The sequence below is a fragment of the Copadichromis virginalis genome, linkage group LG14 (assembly GCF_057382275.1).
Source record: "Copadichromis virginalis isolate Kocher_CV1m ecotype Utaka linkage group LG14, C_Virginalis_male_GT1.1, whole genome shotgun sequence".
NCBI lineage: Eukaryota > Metazoa > Chordata > Actinopteri > Cichliformes > Cichlidae > Copadichromis > Copadichromis virginalis.
The window spans coordinates 9,545,803-9,559,472 of record NC_140631.1 but is presented as its reverse complement, the minus strand read 5'-3'; the positions used below and the strand labels follow the sequence as shown (position 1 = coordinate 9,559,472).

Here is a 13,670-nt window from a genome sequence, read left to right as displayed (position 1 = left end):
ACAGTAAATATGCGTTCAATGTCAGCCTGTGAATTTACAATTATGGATCTCTGAGAATGAGAAAAGAACACTATATTGTGTCCTAACACAAGTTCGGCTGGAGCCAGGTGTTGAAGGTCAAAGTTTACTGGTAACGACTGAACCATATACTGTTGGAAAGAGCAGATGCTCGAGTTTCACGTATTTGCTGATAGGTATAACAACAAGGCATAACAATAGCAGTGGCTGCTGTGATTTAAGACATGCTCGGGATGTATGGGACGAGTTTGGCCATCATATGGACATATGCTGAGCACTTGTGAACATTGTAAGCTTTTCATGTAAAAATTCTTTATTCATTTTACGCACTCTATTAAGTTAGAGTGCGTAAAATCAATGTTTTGTATAAGGTAATTGAAGCGGATGACGGATGTAATAACATAAGTTATCGCTTGCATCATTTTTGTAATATATCAGAAAATCCATCCATGCATCATCTTCTGCTTGTTCAGTTCTTGGACAATCAGACCTATTTATACAGCTGTGTTGAGTACATAAACAGTGGAAGAAATAACACTGATCCATACAGATTTGAGAAAACTTCAAAGAAATATAAAATGGTTAAAATCAGTATTACAAATTGCTAATACAAATTTCAAAGATCTTTCTTGAAGGATGACAAAAGAAGCCGTTTTTAGCAGCCGTCTGCTTTGACTGGCGATCTAACCATACAGCATGTAACAGCTGACGGATGTTTATCAGGATGGGTAAGTGAAGTCTCTCACGTCGAGCCCTTCAGCTCCTCCACCCTAAAAATCTCTCTTTGACACCGTCACCAACAGGAGCTAAAAAGCAAAGATGCATGTAAAGGAAGCAAAGAGCCATATTGGTATGAGTAACACCCACAGACAGCTTTCACACGTCCACATCCCAGGAAATAAATAAATAATTGAAGGAATCATTCAGGGATCAGGGATTTTTTGTGTGTGTGGTTTAAAGCGGGTACTAATACATCCAGAAATAACTTCCTACTGTAGGTATTATGTTGATTACATGTGCTCACTAAAGTGCACAGCTTAGGTGTATAATGTTTTTAATCCATTCCCTCCAGTTGGTTTCAGCTTCTGGTTCAACTTTAAATTTAAAACAATCTGGGAGAGAAAAAACAAAAAGCCCACTTCGGTTAGCAAATGTAACGTGACAAAGCAGACCACGGTGACCAAACAGCTGCTCAGTGTTGCAGTTTAGCACATCAGTGTTCTAAGCACTGGTTTAGCTCACTGGATCAAGTGGGTGAAGCATGTGCTACAGCAGGAGCCTGGGTTTAATTTTGCCCCAAGCTTGTTTCCTCAACGTGTCACCCCCTCACCCTGTATGTCCCTTCTTTCTCATAAAAATAAAAAATACTGGCAGCCATTAGTGCTACCCCTCAGACACACATGGTTTCAATTTCAAAATCTTATGTGGTCTGGCGCTTAACTTATCGCATTTGCAAGTTTTTCAGAAAACTTACTGACCTTGAGGTCAAGATCAGTCGTATTCAAACTCATCCAAGATTTTTAGCAAATGCTCCTATTGTCACCTCGTTCTCAAGTTAAAGCATTCACAAACCTGGGTCCATCACGCCTACCCACCGGGGTGACCACAATCCCCCATCAGGCTTTTACAGCTGAGGGGGAAAAAGGCCAAAAATAAATCTTTAATGTCAGAGAACAGAGCCAGGCAGTGTTAATTCATCTCAGTTTATTCTTATTCACATTTAAAACATTTTCATGGCAGCACATTCTTCCAACCATACAGGCGAGACATCCTGTCCTGCAGAAAAACAAAATCCCATAAAATTCTTTTTTTTAAAAGAATGATTAAAAACAAAACAAAAAACATCATAAGTCATATGGAGGATAAGCAGCATTTAAAATTTTGGGGGGGGGAAAAGCGTTTCCTGATAAATGTGTGTTTGTGTGTTGTAGCAGAGCGGGCCCCTGCTTCACCTTTGGATCAATCCCTATCAGTGTTAGAGGAGCTAGAGAGCCGACCAACGGCGTGTCTGCGGTCCTTTCAGTTCACTAAGCCTGACGGGGGCTTAAAAATCACATTGGAGCGAGGGGTGGAGAGATACTGAACGAAAGAGAGAGAGTACAGTTGGCAGCAGAGAGAAGGACGATTTAAAAATCTGAAACCAGAGCGGGGTTGTTTTCTAGCCTGCGTGTATTACTGCCTGCTTGTCAGAGAGTCGTCTTCTTGCTACAGACCGGGCTCACATTGTTTCTATACACAGGCTGCCTATACGTGATCCATGTGTGCCGTGTACACAGCAGCAGAAATAGAACTGCGTGTGGCTTTGCAGGGATTGTCGAGTCTCCACAGAGCCTGCTGTGTTGTTGGGAATATAAATATCAATATGTTCCCGAGGAAGCCTCCACAGAGTCTGTGCACAGCAGATGTCTGGGTAAACTGTTACCCGAAAACCACAGCATTTCTATCTGAGGACATGTGGTTAGACTCGACATAGGAAAATGGATTGACACGTTCTCTTTTAATCTCTCGCTCCCTTCATTTCATTCATCAGCTCCTATAGTCATCTGTCAGAAGATGGAAACAAGTCAAAAAAAAAAAAATAAGAGCATAAAACCAGAAGATAAAAACACCCAAAATGGAAAACCCCCAAACTTGTGTAAACAAAACCCTTTGCGGTGGCATCTTAACCACCTGTTCAATGTCATCGCCTGCATCCTCAGCAGATGTCTGATGTTCAGTCCAGAGGCTGGTTACCATAAGAACAAATGGGCCTCAGTTTCTTGCTGTGTGCGTTTAATATGTATGTGCCGTCACTGGTACTGGAGGTAGTTCTTTAGTGTCTGCGGCAAGGGGAGTGTGTCAATGTGATGGATGCGCTCTCTACCCAGAGCCAGTCGAGCTACTCGTCTGCACAGGTCCATGAGGGGGAGGGGCTCCGCTGTTAGAGATAGAAGAGAGCACAGACACGGGTTAGAGTCCAAACGGGCCAAGGAACAACTTCAAAATGCTCCAGGTATAGATGACAAATCATGTCCAGAGCCATTTTAGTCACAGTTTACATTAATTTTTAAGTTTGGGCAATATTTCCTGTGAGGCAGGAAAGCATAAAGAAGCATAAACATGTAGACACATTTCATATCAAGGACAGTAAGACACTTTGCAAAACAAAACCGTAGGTCATGGTAGTAATAAACTACAAACTTTTACACCAACTAGATTTAGGACACTTAACTGACAAAAACTGAAATAGTTGGATGCTTTCAAAGTGACTAAATGACCTTTCAGTCAGAACTAAAACACTGCTGTCAAAATTAACAGCGCCTGCAATAAGAGAAAGAAAAGCCCAGCAATCAGACGACCCAACAAGCAAGCAATTTGGAACAGCGGGAAGGAAGAACCAGGCGCAGGGAGGAGCATTTGCCACTAATGGCTGAACTTTTTTGCATTTTGAACCATGCAAAACTACTCTGGTCGAACCCAAGAACAACAAGCAGGGAGCTAGGAGTGAGCATAGGTCGTCCCTTTCAAGCCTCATTAACCATTGTAAACCAGAGGGAGCAAACCCAGTGATACATGTTAACATTTGTTTCATCGTTTTGTGTCATTATAGAGCAACTGCTGCTGCAGTTAACAGACACTCAGTGACGGGTTGTCAAGTAAACACCAGGAGCTGACATTCTGTGCAGAGTGTAAAATGCTTTGTTTGATTAGGACTTTGTTAAATTATTACTGCAAAACACAAGAACACGAGGAATTTCTTTCTTCTTTTTAATGGACTGATTGCACAAAGATAATACTTAAGGAAAAAGGTTTATGAGTGTGATCATAAGGCAGATGCGACCTTGTGACCTTGCATGAATGCAACTCTGTTGTTCTGAAGTGTAAAACATCAGTCAAACTAATGTTACAGCACTCAAAATGTAGCAGCCTTTTTTGGGTGGGGGCAATCTCACGACTACTTTAATTACGTTGCATCTTCATACATGCGAATGGAAAGAGAAGCAGCTGTTAACAACATTTAAATATATACACTTGTCATCACTTCCAACAGAGTGTGCCCAGCAGAGCACGCCAACTTCCCTCCCACCAGTTTTAGAGGCAACTGATGTCTGTGCATGTCACACAGACAAGCCTCTTAAACTGCTACCCCTGTACGGATGTCAAGCTGCTCCACCTGGAAGCACCATCTGGTGAAGCAGAATTCCTGCTGCTTGGAGTCCACTTAAACACTGTGTGAAGGACATGAGGAGAGACGTTTACACCTGCATAAAAACCCAGTTACACACACACACACACACACACACACACACACACACACACACACACACTCTAGTTGACGGGGGTAAATATTGAAGAAAGACACTTCCGTGAGCCAACCTGACCTGCAGGATCCACTTCAGTTACACACAATCACAACACAACAATTACTCACACACAAACACAGTTGATACTAGATTTTCTTCCCAAAGTAGATGTTTTCAGTAACCACATCCATCAGCACGAATGCTATTTCCATCTGTTCAGTCAGCTAGCTGAAACAATCTAAGGAGGGCCACAGCACACACTTACAGTCTCCATCATCTGCCATAACATTACATGGCCCATATGATCATATACAGCAGCGGTCCCCAACCCCCGGGCCTCGGACCGGTACGTGAGTCGTTTGGTAAAGGGCCGGGAGAGTTGAGGCTCAGGTGTGAAATGTACAGTTTTAAGGGTTTTTATCGGTTTTCAGCGTTATTTTGTTATCATTTACTCGGTTTTCCTTGGTCTTTTCACGTGTGTTATGAATAAAAAAAAATTTCGGTACCGGTACTAGTTTTATTTTGTTGTATTTATCCGCGACACCTTAAAGGCCGGTCTATGAAAATATTGTCGGGCATAAACCGGTCCGTGGCGCAAAAAAGGTTGGGGATCGCTGATATACAGTATGATGTGTGAAAACGTGCCAATGATGGGATGCAGTTCTCTTTTATGTAACAAAGTTTTGGCTTTTCCTCGTGTCCCGGGCAACCGTGACAGCATGATCACAGCTGTCAAATATTAAGCTTGTTTATTAAAAAAAAAAAAAACAAAAAAAAAAGAGATAACATTGAGAACATCTGCCAGTGACAGGTTCTTAAGAATTAAGATGGGAATCTACACGAAACACTAAAAACACAGACTGGATCAACCCAGCCGTTGATTCAGCAAACACAGTAAAGTGGTGCAGTTTTATGTCTATGAAACTATGATCAATCCCAAATGTGCAAAGCTGACTGATTATGACACTTAGGGTGGGTGTAATATAATGGGGCCAGTTCCCGTACTTATGAAGTCATAATTTTTTTCAAGCCTTTTTGAGCCCTAAACTAAAAATCAAAATTTCAAACCACTCATATGTACTTCACGGTCCTGTTACTCAAAATATCCACAGTATGAAAATGAAATAAATTCTGAGAGTTGGAACTTGTTCCAGATTTGACTGCTTTTAGATGGAACAACGTCAGACTGACTGTTTCCAGAACCTGCTTACAGTCTGAAGCAATGAAAATACATTTTAAACATCCACAGAAAAGCAACAAGGGCTATGACTGACCGAGCCCTTACTCTCTACAGTTAACAGTATGCAGCATTACCACAAACCGAAACCCTCTGCCAAACTCCTATGAGGACTATTCTGACAAGTGTTCATGGAAATCAAGCACATGGAGCTCATCAAGAGACCTCGGGCATTCCTCTGGGCATGAACTGCTGCCACTGTGGCTTCATGACCGCTGAATGGCAATCACAGCTGAAAGGCAGCAGGAGCTGGTGAGGCTGGACAAGCACACATCAATACTAATTAAAAACCGCCTTCATCATTTTATGTCTTTGTTACAATCAAAGCTGATGGGCTTTCCGTCCTCATGCTTGTCATGTTATTTGTAAATCATGGCGAACATCCCACCAAATCTCTCTGCTGTGGTTTTGCTAAGTGACGTTTTGAAAGCACAGTGAGGGGAAGTGATGAAATCCAGCAGCTGAACAGGCATAAGGAAATCGAGTAGAGCTGTCTGGATTTATGTGAGTGTCGCATGCTTAATGAGAAGTCTTTGTTAAGGGTTCTTTGTGGACATGTGGCAGTGTGGATTTATTTGTAGCCACATCAACAAGCCCATATCACAAAGACGAGTTGAATGAACTCCGACTTAATATAGACAATGTGCAGCGATGTGTGCAATGAGACTGTACAGCCGATAATCCTTCACAGCAGCAAGTGAAATACTTGGCAGGCCAATTGCATCCCTCCAACATCTTATTAGCCTCTCTCTGCAAAGGCAAGTCCATTCTTTAGCGCAGCAGTTTAGCAGATTAGAACTTAAGTCTTTGCAATATAAACCGATGATACAACATCATCTCCATTCAGCCTGCAGCTTGTGACGGGCTGAACTTTGCTCTCGAGAACAAGGAACGCGCTCTTGGTGCACGTGGAGCCTGTGCATATGCATGTTCCCTTGACAGCAATCAATCAGCCTACTAGCAGTAGCCTTAGCATATGGATAGTTTCCATAGTAACCAGCTCCTTGCACCCCCACTATGTGATGTCACTGTACCGGTAAAGACTCAGATGCAAATGTGCTCTGTGCAGTCCACTGTCTGCATCTGACTGTAGCCTGTTAAAATTGAGCCAAATTCAGTTGTTTCAGCTCAGATGGAAATGACTGTATTAAAAAGTAGCTTAATAGCAGCAGATCCCCCAATAAAGACACAGCTGCACACCCCGATTTACAGCTACAATACCACTGCTCTAATTGGACTTCTAGGTTATAGAAGTAGGTTCTATAAAGGGTTGTTCACATTTTCACAAGTGTACTTACACTTAGTTTTAAGCTGATTTTTTTTTATTTTTTAAACAAATGGAAAATTCTGAAGGACGTCTGTCATACTGACATAATATTGGCAATGGATCTACTGCCGCATTGAATAATTCACATTACAGTACAATTAGAACATTCTCCTTGGGACTTGGGGGGAATAAAGAAACCGGTGGTTCCTCCAGTGCTTTGTGGAATTTTCTCACATTACTCCCTAGTGCAGTGGTTAACGCAATCACTTGGGAAGTGAAAGGTCACTGGTTTCAAAGGTCACAGTCCAGAAGGGCATCTGGCCAATTCTGAACATTGGCTGTGGAAAAAACTGGATTTTGACTGCATGTGGTTGCAGACCTGGTCCTGACATTGCTTTGCATTCACTGGAAAAAGCCTCAATAATATTGATCATGTTCCTGCAGCATTAATATAAAAAGGATGAATAAGGATAGGATCGTTAAATGGGGTGAAAAATGTCAGTGACTATAAGATGTCATACAGTGTCCATGTACATGAGTCTATGGTGTTCCCAAGTACACGATGTGTAAACCAGCAGATTGGTGTTAATGACAGATTTTTTTGCATGTTACTCAAATCAACAGATGTCATGAATCACTGTGCAGCAACAGCTTCAACCATGCATTTTGTATTTGTGGGTTCTCTTACATGCACACACTCAGTGCAATTACAATTAATGTGAGTATTTGATTATTTGGATAAACTAGTGGAGCATTGTTCTAATGGAGTTTTTTCACCTGTATTGTTAAGGTGCTGGAATATCTATGACCCCTGCAGAGCGCTTCTTCCACACTGCGCTGCAGAAGTAGTGCACAGTGCAAGGGGGAGCGAGTGCTTGGAGACCTTCGTTCAGAGAACCTTTGATGACTTCTGATCACTTGTGTTTAAAAAAAATAAATATAAAAAATACACATACAACATTACACAACACATTTATGTCTCCCCCTGTTACACAGATGAGATCACTATGGCTGAAATAACCAGACAGGTGTCTGTAACAGGGGAATGCATATAAAAAAATTAAAATATTCCTTTGCAACAACATTTCTTGATGTATTTGATTACACTCAAGCAACCACCCAGCTGCAGTCCAATTAGTTCATATTTTTCTGCTCTGTAGCCACACTGACTACAGTTTTTGCGTGCCTCAGCTGTAATTGCAGCAAGAAGAGTCCATCTTCTTCTTGCACATTTGAAATAGGTTTAAAATTTATTTTTAATGACTTATAATTACATTAAGAATTTCTTTATGAGCCTGTCAGTCAAATGACAGAAAGTCTAAAATCTGCTAAGATTGGGCCTCTGTGTGGGTGCGTGTGTGCATGTCCATGTACATTTGTCATAAATGAGTGTGCATCATGTCAGCATTAGGTTTATATGCTTATGAATATTGATGTGAATTATGAATGCTATAAGTGGTTCCTTAATGTCTTTTTGTACTCCTATAGAGGTCAGCATGTTTAATGTACATTTATCTCAGCCCACACCTACAACAGTTGTTTTCAGAGGTACTACATGTGCATGCATCAGCAAGGAGAGCTGAGCAAAAAGAGAAGAAGAAAAAAAACTTCATTATTTAGAGTGCAATGATGTCATTACATGTGAAAAACCATTATTTGCAGTATTTCACTCATTACTCTCTGACAGTGCTCTCCCGAGGGATGTGGGGTTTCTACAAACTTGCTGGAAGCCAGTCACTGCCGGCACAAGCTGGTCTCCATGGTAAGGGTTGCCTGGGGTGACAAGTGGTCCTGTCAGACACTGATGATGAGCACTAACAGAAGGTAGGCACTGTCCATCAGCTGATAGACTCAACTAACACTGACAAGTGATCCGAGTTTGGATTACAAAACTGCTTCTGTTCAAATCTGCATATGTTCAGTCTCAGTCGAATCAGTCTCAGATTCGACTTCACACCACATCCAGCTGTGACTATGTTCAGACTGTTGGGATATTGGAGCTCATTTTAGAATATCACTGATGAGCAACAATACAATTTAACACAATTACATTTTTTCTTTTTTCTTTCTTTCTTTTTTTTTAATTCTCGAGTGCTACTGTACACGCTTTAAAACTTGTGTACCCATTTCCATTTCATCAGTGTACATAGTGATGTTAAAAATATAGTGACATATTTGGACAATATTGCTTATATACAGTCTTACGCTGTGTTACATAAACCATCTGTTCAGGTTGTGTGCTTCTGTTAAGTATAGGTAGAGCTGGGCGATAGAACGATAACGATATGTATCGCGATATAACTTTTACTCGATAGAGAAATTAAGCTATCGTGATAGACTTCGCCGCTCTTGTCCTCTTAAAAAAAAAAAAAAAAAAAAAAAAAAAAAAAAAAAAGATCAGCCAATCCAAATTAAGTAGCGCAGAGCCGAACCAATCACAGCCGCAGCGTCACGTCGCGTGACTTGTAACGTACAGCACAAGTGCCAAGCCGCACGTGTGTTTGTTTGGGAAGCAGCCAGCGCATAATGGAGGAAATGAGTGTGCCGACTAGAAAAATCAACCGAGCGTGACCGAAGAGAAAACAGATGATGGTTACAACGCCGGAGAGATTGTCGAACGGAAGAGCCATAGAAGCTCCGTAGTTTGAAGGTATTTCGGCTATTTCAAGTCTGACAAAAAACAGAGTAGCGTGCACTGTAAATTGTGCCGAAAGCAAGTCTGGAAATACAATAAACTGGTGCATGCGTCACACTGTGCGCCACGTTATTGTTTCGGTGAAATGAATTTCTACAATACTGTTAATTCTACTCTCTGCAGTGTTTAAATGCTTACATATACACACAGTTACTGTCCGTCCACACATACGACTCGGTTCTGCTTCTATGCCCCAGCTTTGTTTACTTTTTCCCACCGAGGCTTCTAGACTTCTGATTGGCCAATATTTCTGCACGGTTAGGAATCTAGCACCACCTGCTGCTTTGGCATGTTCATAGCAGCGTTTTCCTTCATTTCTGCCTTTATGTGTGGACGGGATTATTTTTTAAAACGGAAACGGAAAATCTCCGTTTTCAAAAATACCCGTGTACGTGTGGACGTAGCCTCAGTCTCTGACTGGAAGCGCTAATTCGTCATTCGGCTTTTGTCAGACTAAAGTAACTGTTAAAACTGTTTGAAAAGCTCAGCTATACAACAAGGAGAGATTGAGAATTTCCTTTTAGTTCTCAGTTTATTTGATATTGACAAAAGTTAGTCAGTTTTGTCTGTTCTTCTGTAAAACAAACTAAGATTTATTTTTAGAATTAATATTTTGTTTCTAAGTGGAATTGACAATTTAGTAGTCTGTTTCGTTTGTTCTATTTTGAAACTTAAACGCTTTAGCGGCTGCCTTTTGTGTAGTTTGCAATATTTGCCTTTATCTGAAAAAGTCTCATGTTCCTTAAGTACATCTACCCTGTTGAACTTATGGGAAATAAATATTTAAATAAAAACAAGCTGCTGATTATTTCACATTTTACTTGTGAGCAACGGCACATTTAAATCTTACAAATATAGTTATTTGGCTTATATCGTGATAGATATCGTTATCGCCTGAAATGAAAAAAACATATCGTGATATGAAAAAATCTCATATCGCCCAGCTCTAAGTATAGGTAACAGTTTTTATAAGGGATTTTTGGTTTCCATAGCACAATAACTAATTAAAGCTTCACCAAACAAATAACAACTAAAGAATCAATAAAGAGGTGAACTAAAGTGTGAGAATCTCATAACCTCACTTTCCAGAGAATGAACCACTGGACATGCCCACTGTCTTCATGCAGTTGATGAAATCATTATTCCTTACAGCAGAAATAATCAGAATCTGCTGCAGTTTTCAGTAAAGTTTAACTGTTTCGAAATATTATCCAAGACACTGATTTGCATTTTATTTCAATCTATTCTAATAAAATGTGCTTCGGGCACTTCATATATTGTTTCCAAAGAAAACACTGACGCACCGCATTATTGCCATTCAACCCAAAACTGGTTCAGCACCATGCATGTCATCTGACATGCAAACTGACTGTTAGAGTAGGTTTAGCAAAGAATCTTTATCATCCTTTGGAGGCATTTAAGTCAGCTTAAAAGTGGAGCTCTTTGCCAATTCTTTATCTTTCCTCCTGCTTCCAGTCTGCCGTGTGAGTGTCCAAGTGTGCGCTCTCCCTTTCACCTACCGCACTCATGACTTATTTGGAATAGCCAGAGACTCAACTGACAGATTTACGGCACACTAAAGGGGAGATGGAGTATGAAAACATGTGGATAAGGACGACTGAGCACCTGATGCACTAGGTGGACAGAAGAGGCCCGCAGGCTGGCAGGCACCCACACCCACCTAACACTTAAACAAGAACAAAGCGTAGGAAGGGGAGGTGAGCTCAGAGTTGGCAGCACGTCAGTTTGTCTGGCCTCACTCAGGTGTGACGGCTTGTGGGTAACTGTTGATGGTTCCCTTTACTTTCACATGTGCAGCCCACTAATTTTAAGTGCATAGACATCAGCTCACCATAATAGACGACCTAGTTATGGCTTACTTAGAAATTGGGGCTTAGGTAGGTCCATCTTTCTGGCACGTGTTCCAATTTAGTGATCCTTGAATTCCACCCACTTTTCCCTGCCTTCCTTCAATATGACAAATGTACTGAGGTAACAGGCTCCTAGCCATGCTTATCCAATACATTAGCATAAAACTGGTGCGGTTGTCAGACCTACTTTTAAAATGATGGGTGCATGTGTCTATATAAATAGCCCTTAAGGTGCTTAAGCAGCTCTGTTCCCAAAATGAGGGGGAAAGGGAGCCAGAGAGATGTCTTGGAATGGACAGAACAAGATGACCTGTGTGGGCGATGAAGGAAACTGTGGTTTTTAAAAAACCCCCAAAGGGATTTCTCTCTATACGCAATTGGCAATGCAGCTATCTAAATTGAATGGTCCACTCAGAATGCTAAACGAATCAGATATCATTAGTGGAAGAATTTTGTATTGGCTTCTCGCTTCCTTTTACATTGCATCGGCAAACAAACGAGTTCCACGCAATCAACTGCCATGAATTTAGTCTCTGCTCAAGAAATGGAGGCTAACAACAGGATTACTACACAGACCACTAAAATAAGTGATAGCTAACAGCACATGCAACATTATAGGCAAACAAACAACCAATCTTAAATGGGCTTAGTATAAATGTGTTTAGCTCCAGTGGTCATTCCATACCAGTTCTGCCTGGGAAGCTTTCTAATACGTCTTAGGAAGGCCCTTAGTGTGACAGCTCCTTAGTAGTGAAGCTAAATATTACCAAGATGGGATCTGCCATGTTAATATTATGACATCTCTGGTGTACGGTGAAAGGCAGCTATAATGCGTCATCCATCTTTACATGCAGTCTTGCAAGAGAGACCCAACTGTTTACCCACTACCTCAGTCAAATCTCTAATTGCTGTCAATCATAACCAAATGCATGTAGCAGCAGTTTGAAAGCTCTGTGGTACATAATATAGGATAGAACACCAGTTGAAAAAGGGTGTCATTGAGACCACTGTTTCATTGTTCTACTCAAAGTGCACCCACAAGAGCAGCACTCAGCCAGTCATCAGTGCTGATCACAAGTCCTAAACTGATGTCCTCTTTACTTCAAAGGGTACTTCATTTAAATGCTTAATTTACACCAAAATGGGCAGATAGAATTACCAGGATCACTTTAGCCAGAAAACATGTCTGACTGTTACATCTATTCGATACTAGAAGTGGGACATTTTGATCAACAACACCACATTCTGACTTAATAGCAAGCATAACAACACTTTGGATTTAAAAAAAAAAAAGACAAAAAAAAAAAAAAGCAACAACCCACACTTGGTAAGTGCTTGCAAGTCAGTGAATGAGCTCAACCTTAATCTTAGACCTTGCATAAATTAAGTTACAGCTTGCATCTGTGCTGTGAACACTGCTAACAGTGCTGAACGCCAGACAGCAAGGAAGAAGAAACTATGGCTTTTACATGGGGCAATCCTTGACCAACAAACTAGTGAGCAAAGTGACTGATCAACAATTAACCACCCACCTTTGCACACAAAAGAAAAAGTCAGCTAACCCGTTTCCACAGCAACCGACCACTAGAGCAGGGCGATAGGACCAAAAATATTTATCACGATATACATTTGAAAATTTGCGATAACGATATAACTGACGATATAATTGACACTAGACAAAATACTTTACAACTCCACAACTTTATTCGTGAACAAAAAAAAAAAAACAAAAAAACAAAAAAAAAAAACATCAATGTACTTTCACTTAAACAAGCAGCTTTTTTTTTATGTGCATTAAAGTTATATAAAAATTTAACAGTGCAAACGCAAATTCCTTGCTGACAGTTTAACCAAAAGGCAGTTGGAAATTGGCCGACATATCCTCAGCATAACCATGTATAATATCTACAAAACGTAAGAGGTTATACACACACACACACACACACACTACGGTAATATTATGTTGAAGCACAGTACGTATCACTCCGCGAGGCTCCTGCCTACGTTAGCCTAATGCTCCTCAAGCGGTGCGGCTACGTAGCTTAGCAAAGTCGTACTAAAACATTTGACCGATGTTCGAGCGCCGTGTACCACATAAAATCGTTTCGAGGTCAGTAAACACAACCAGAATTCATACATAAGGCACACGGGATTATAAGGGGCACTGCCGACTTTCAGAAAAATCAAAGGATTGATTTTAAGTGTTCCGTATTTTGCAAAAAACATGGTAATAACGACGGCCCGCTAGCATGCTCTACCAAAAATAGTGCTTTGTTGTGTATCTGACAGACGAAAGCTA

The 13,670-nt window shown here is 40.8% G+C and overlaps 1 protein-coding gene across 3 annotated transcripts in view; it reads right to left on the bottom strand.

Annotated features, from left to right (window-relative positions):
• Nucleotides 1-1,707: 1,707 nt before the first annotated feature.
• LOC146693386 (SPRY domain-containing SOCS box protein 4-like) overlaps nt 1,708-13,670 on the bottom strand; it is a 63,277-nt gene continuing 51,314 nt past the window's right edge. For all 3 annotated transcript variants that reach the window (XM_085479230.1, XM_085479232.1, XM_085479231.1), the window contains one exon: nt 1,708-2,935. In XM_085479230.1, the coding sequence (XP_085335356.1) occupies nt 2,808-2,935 (128 nt within the window). In that variant the 3' untranslated portion in view covers nt 1,708-2,807. The remainder of the gene's footprint in view (nt 2,936-13,670) is intronic.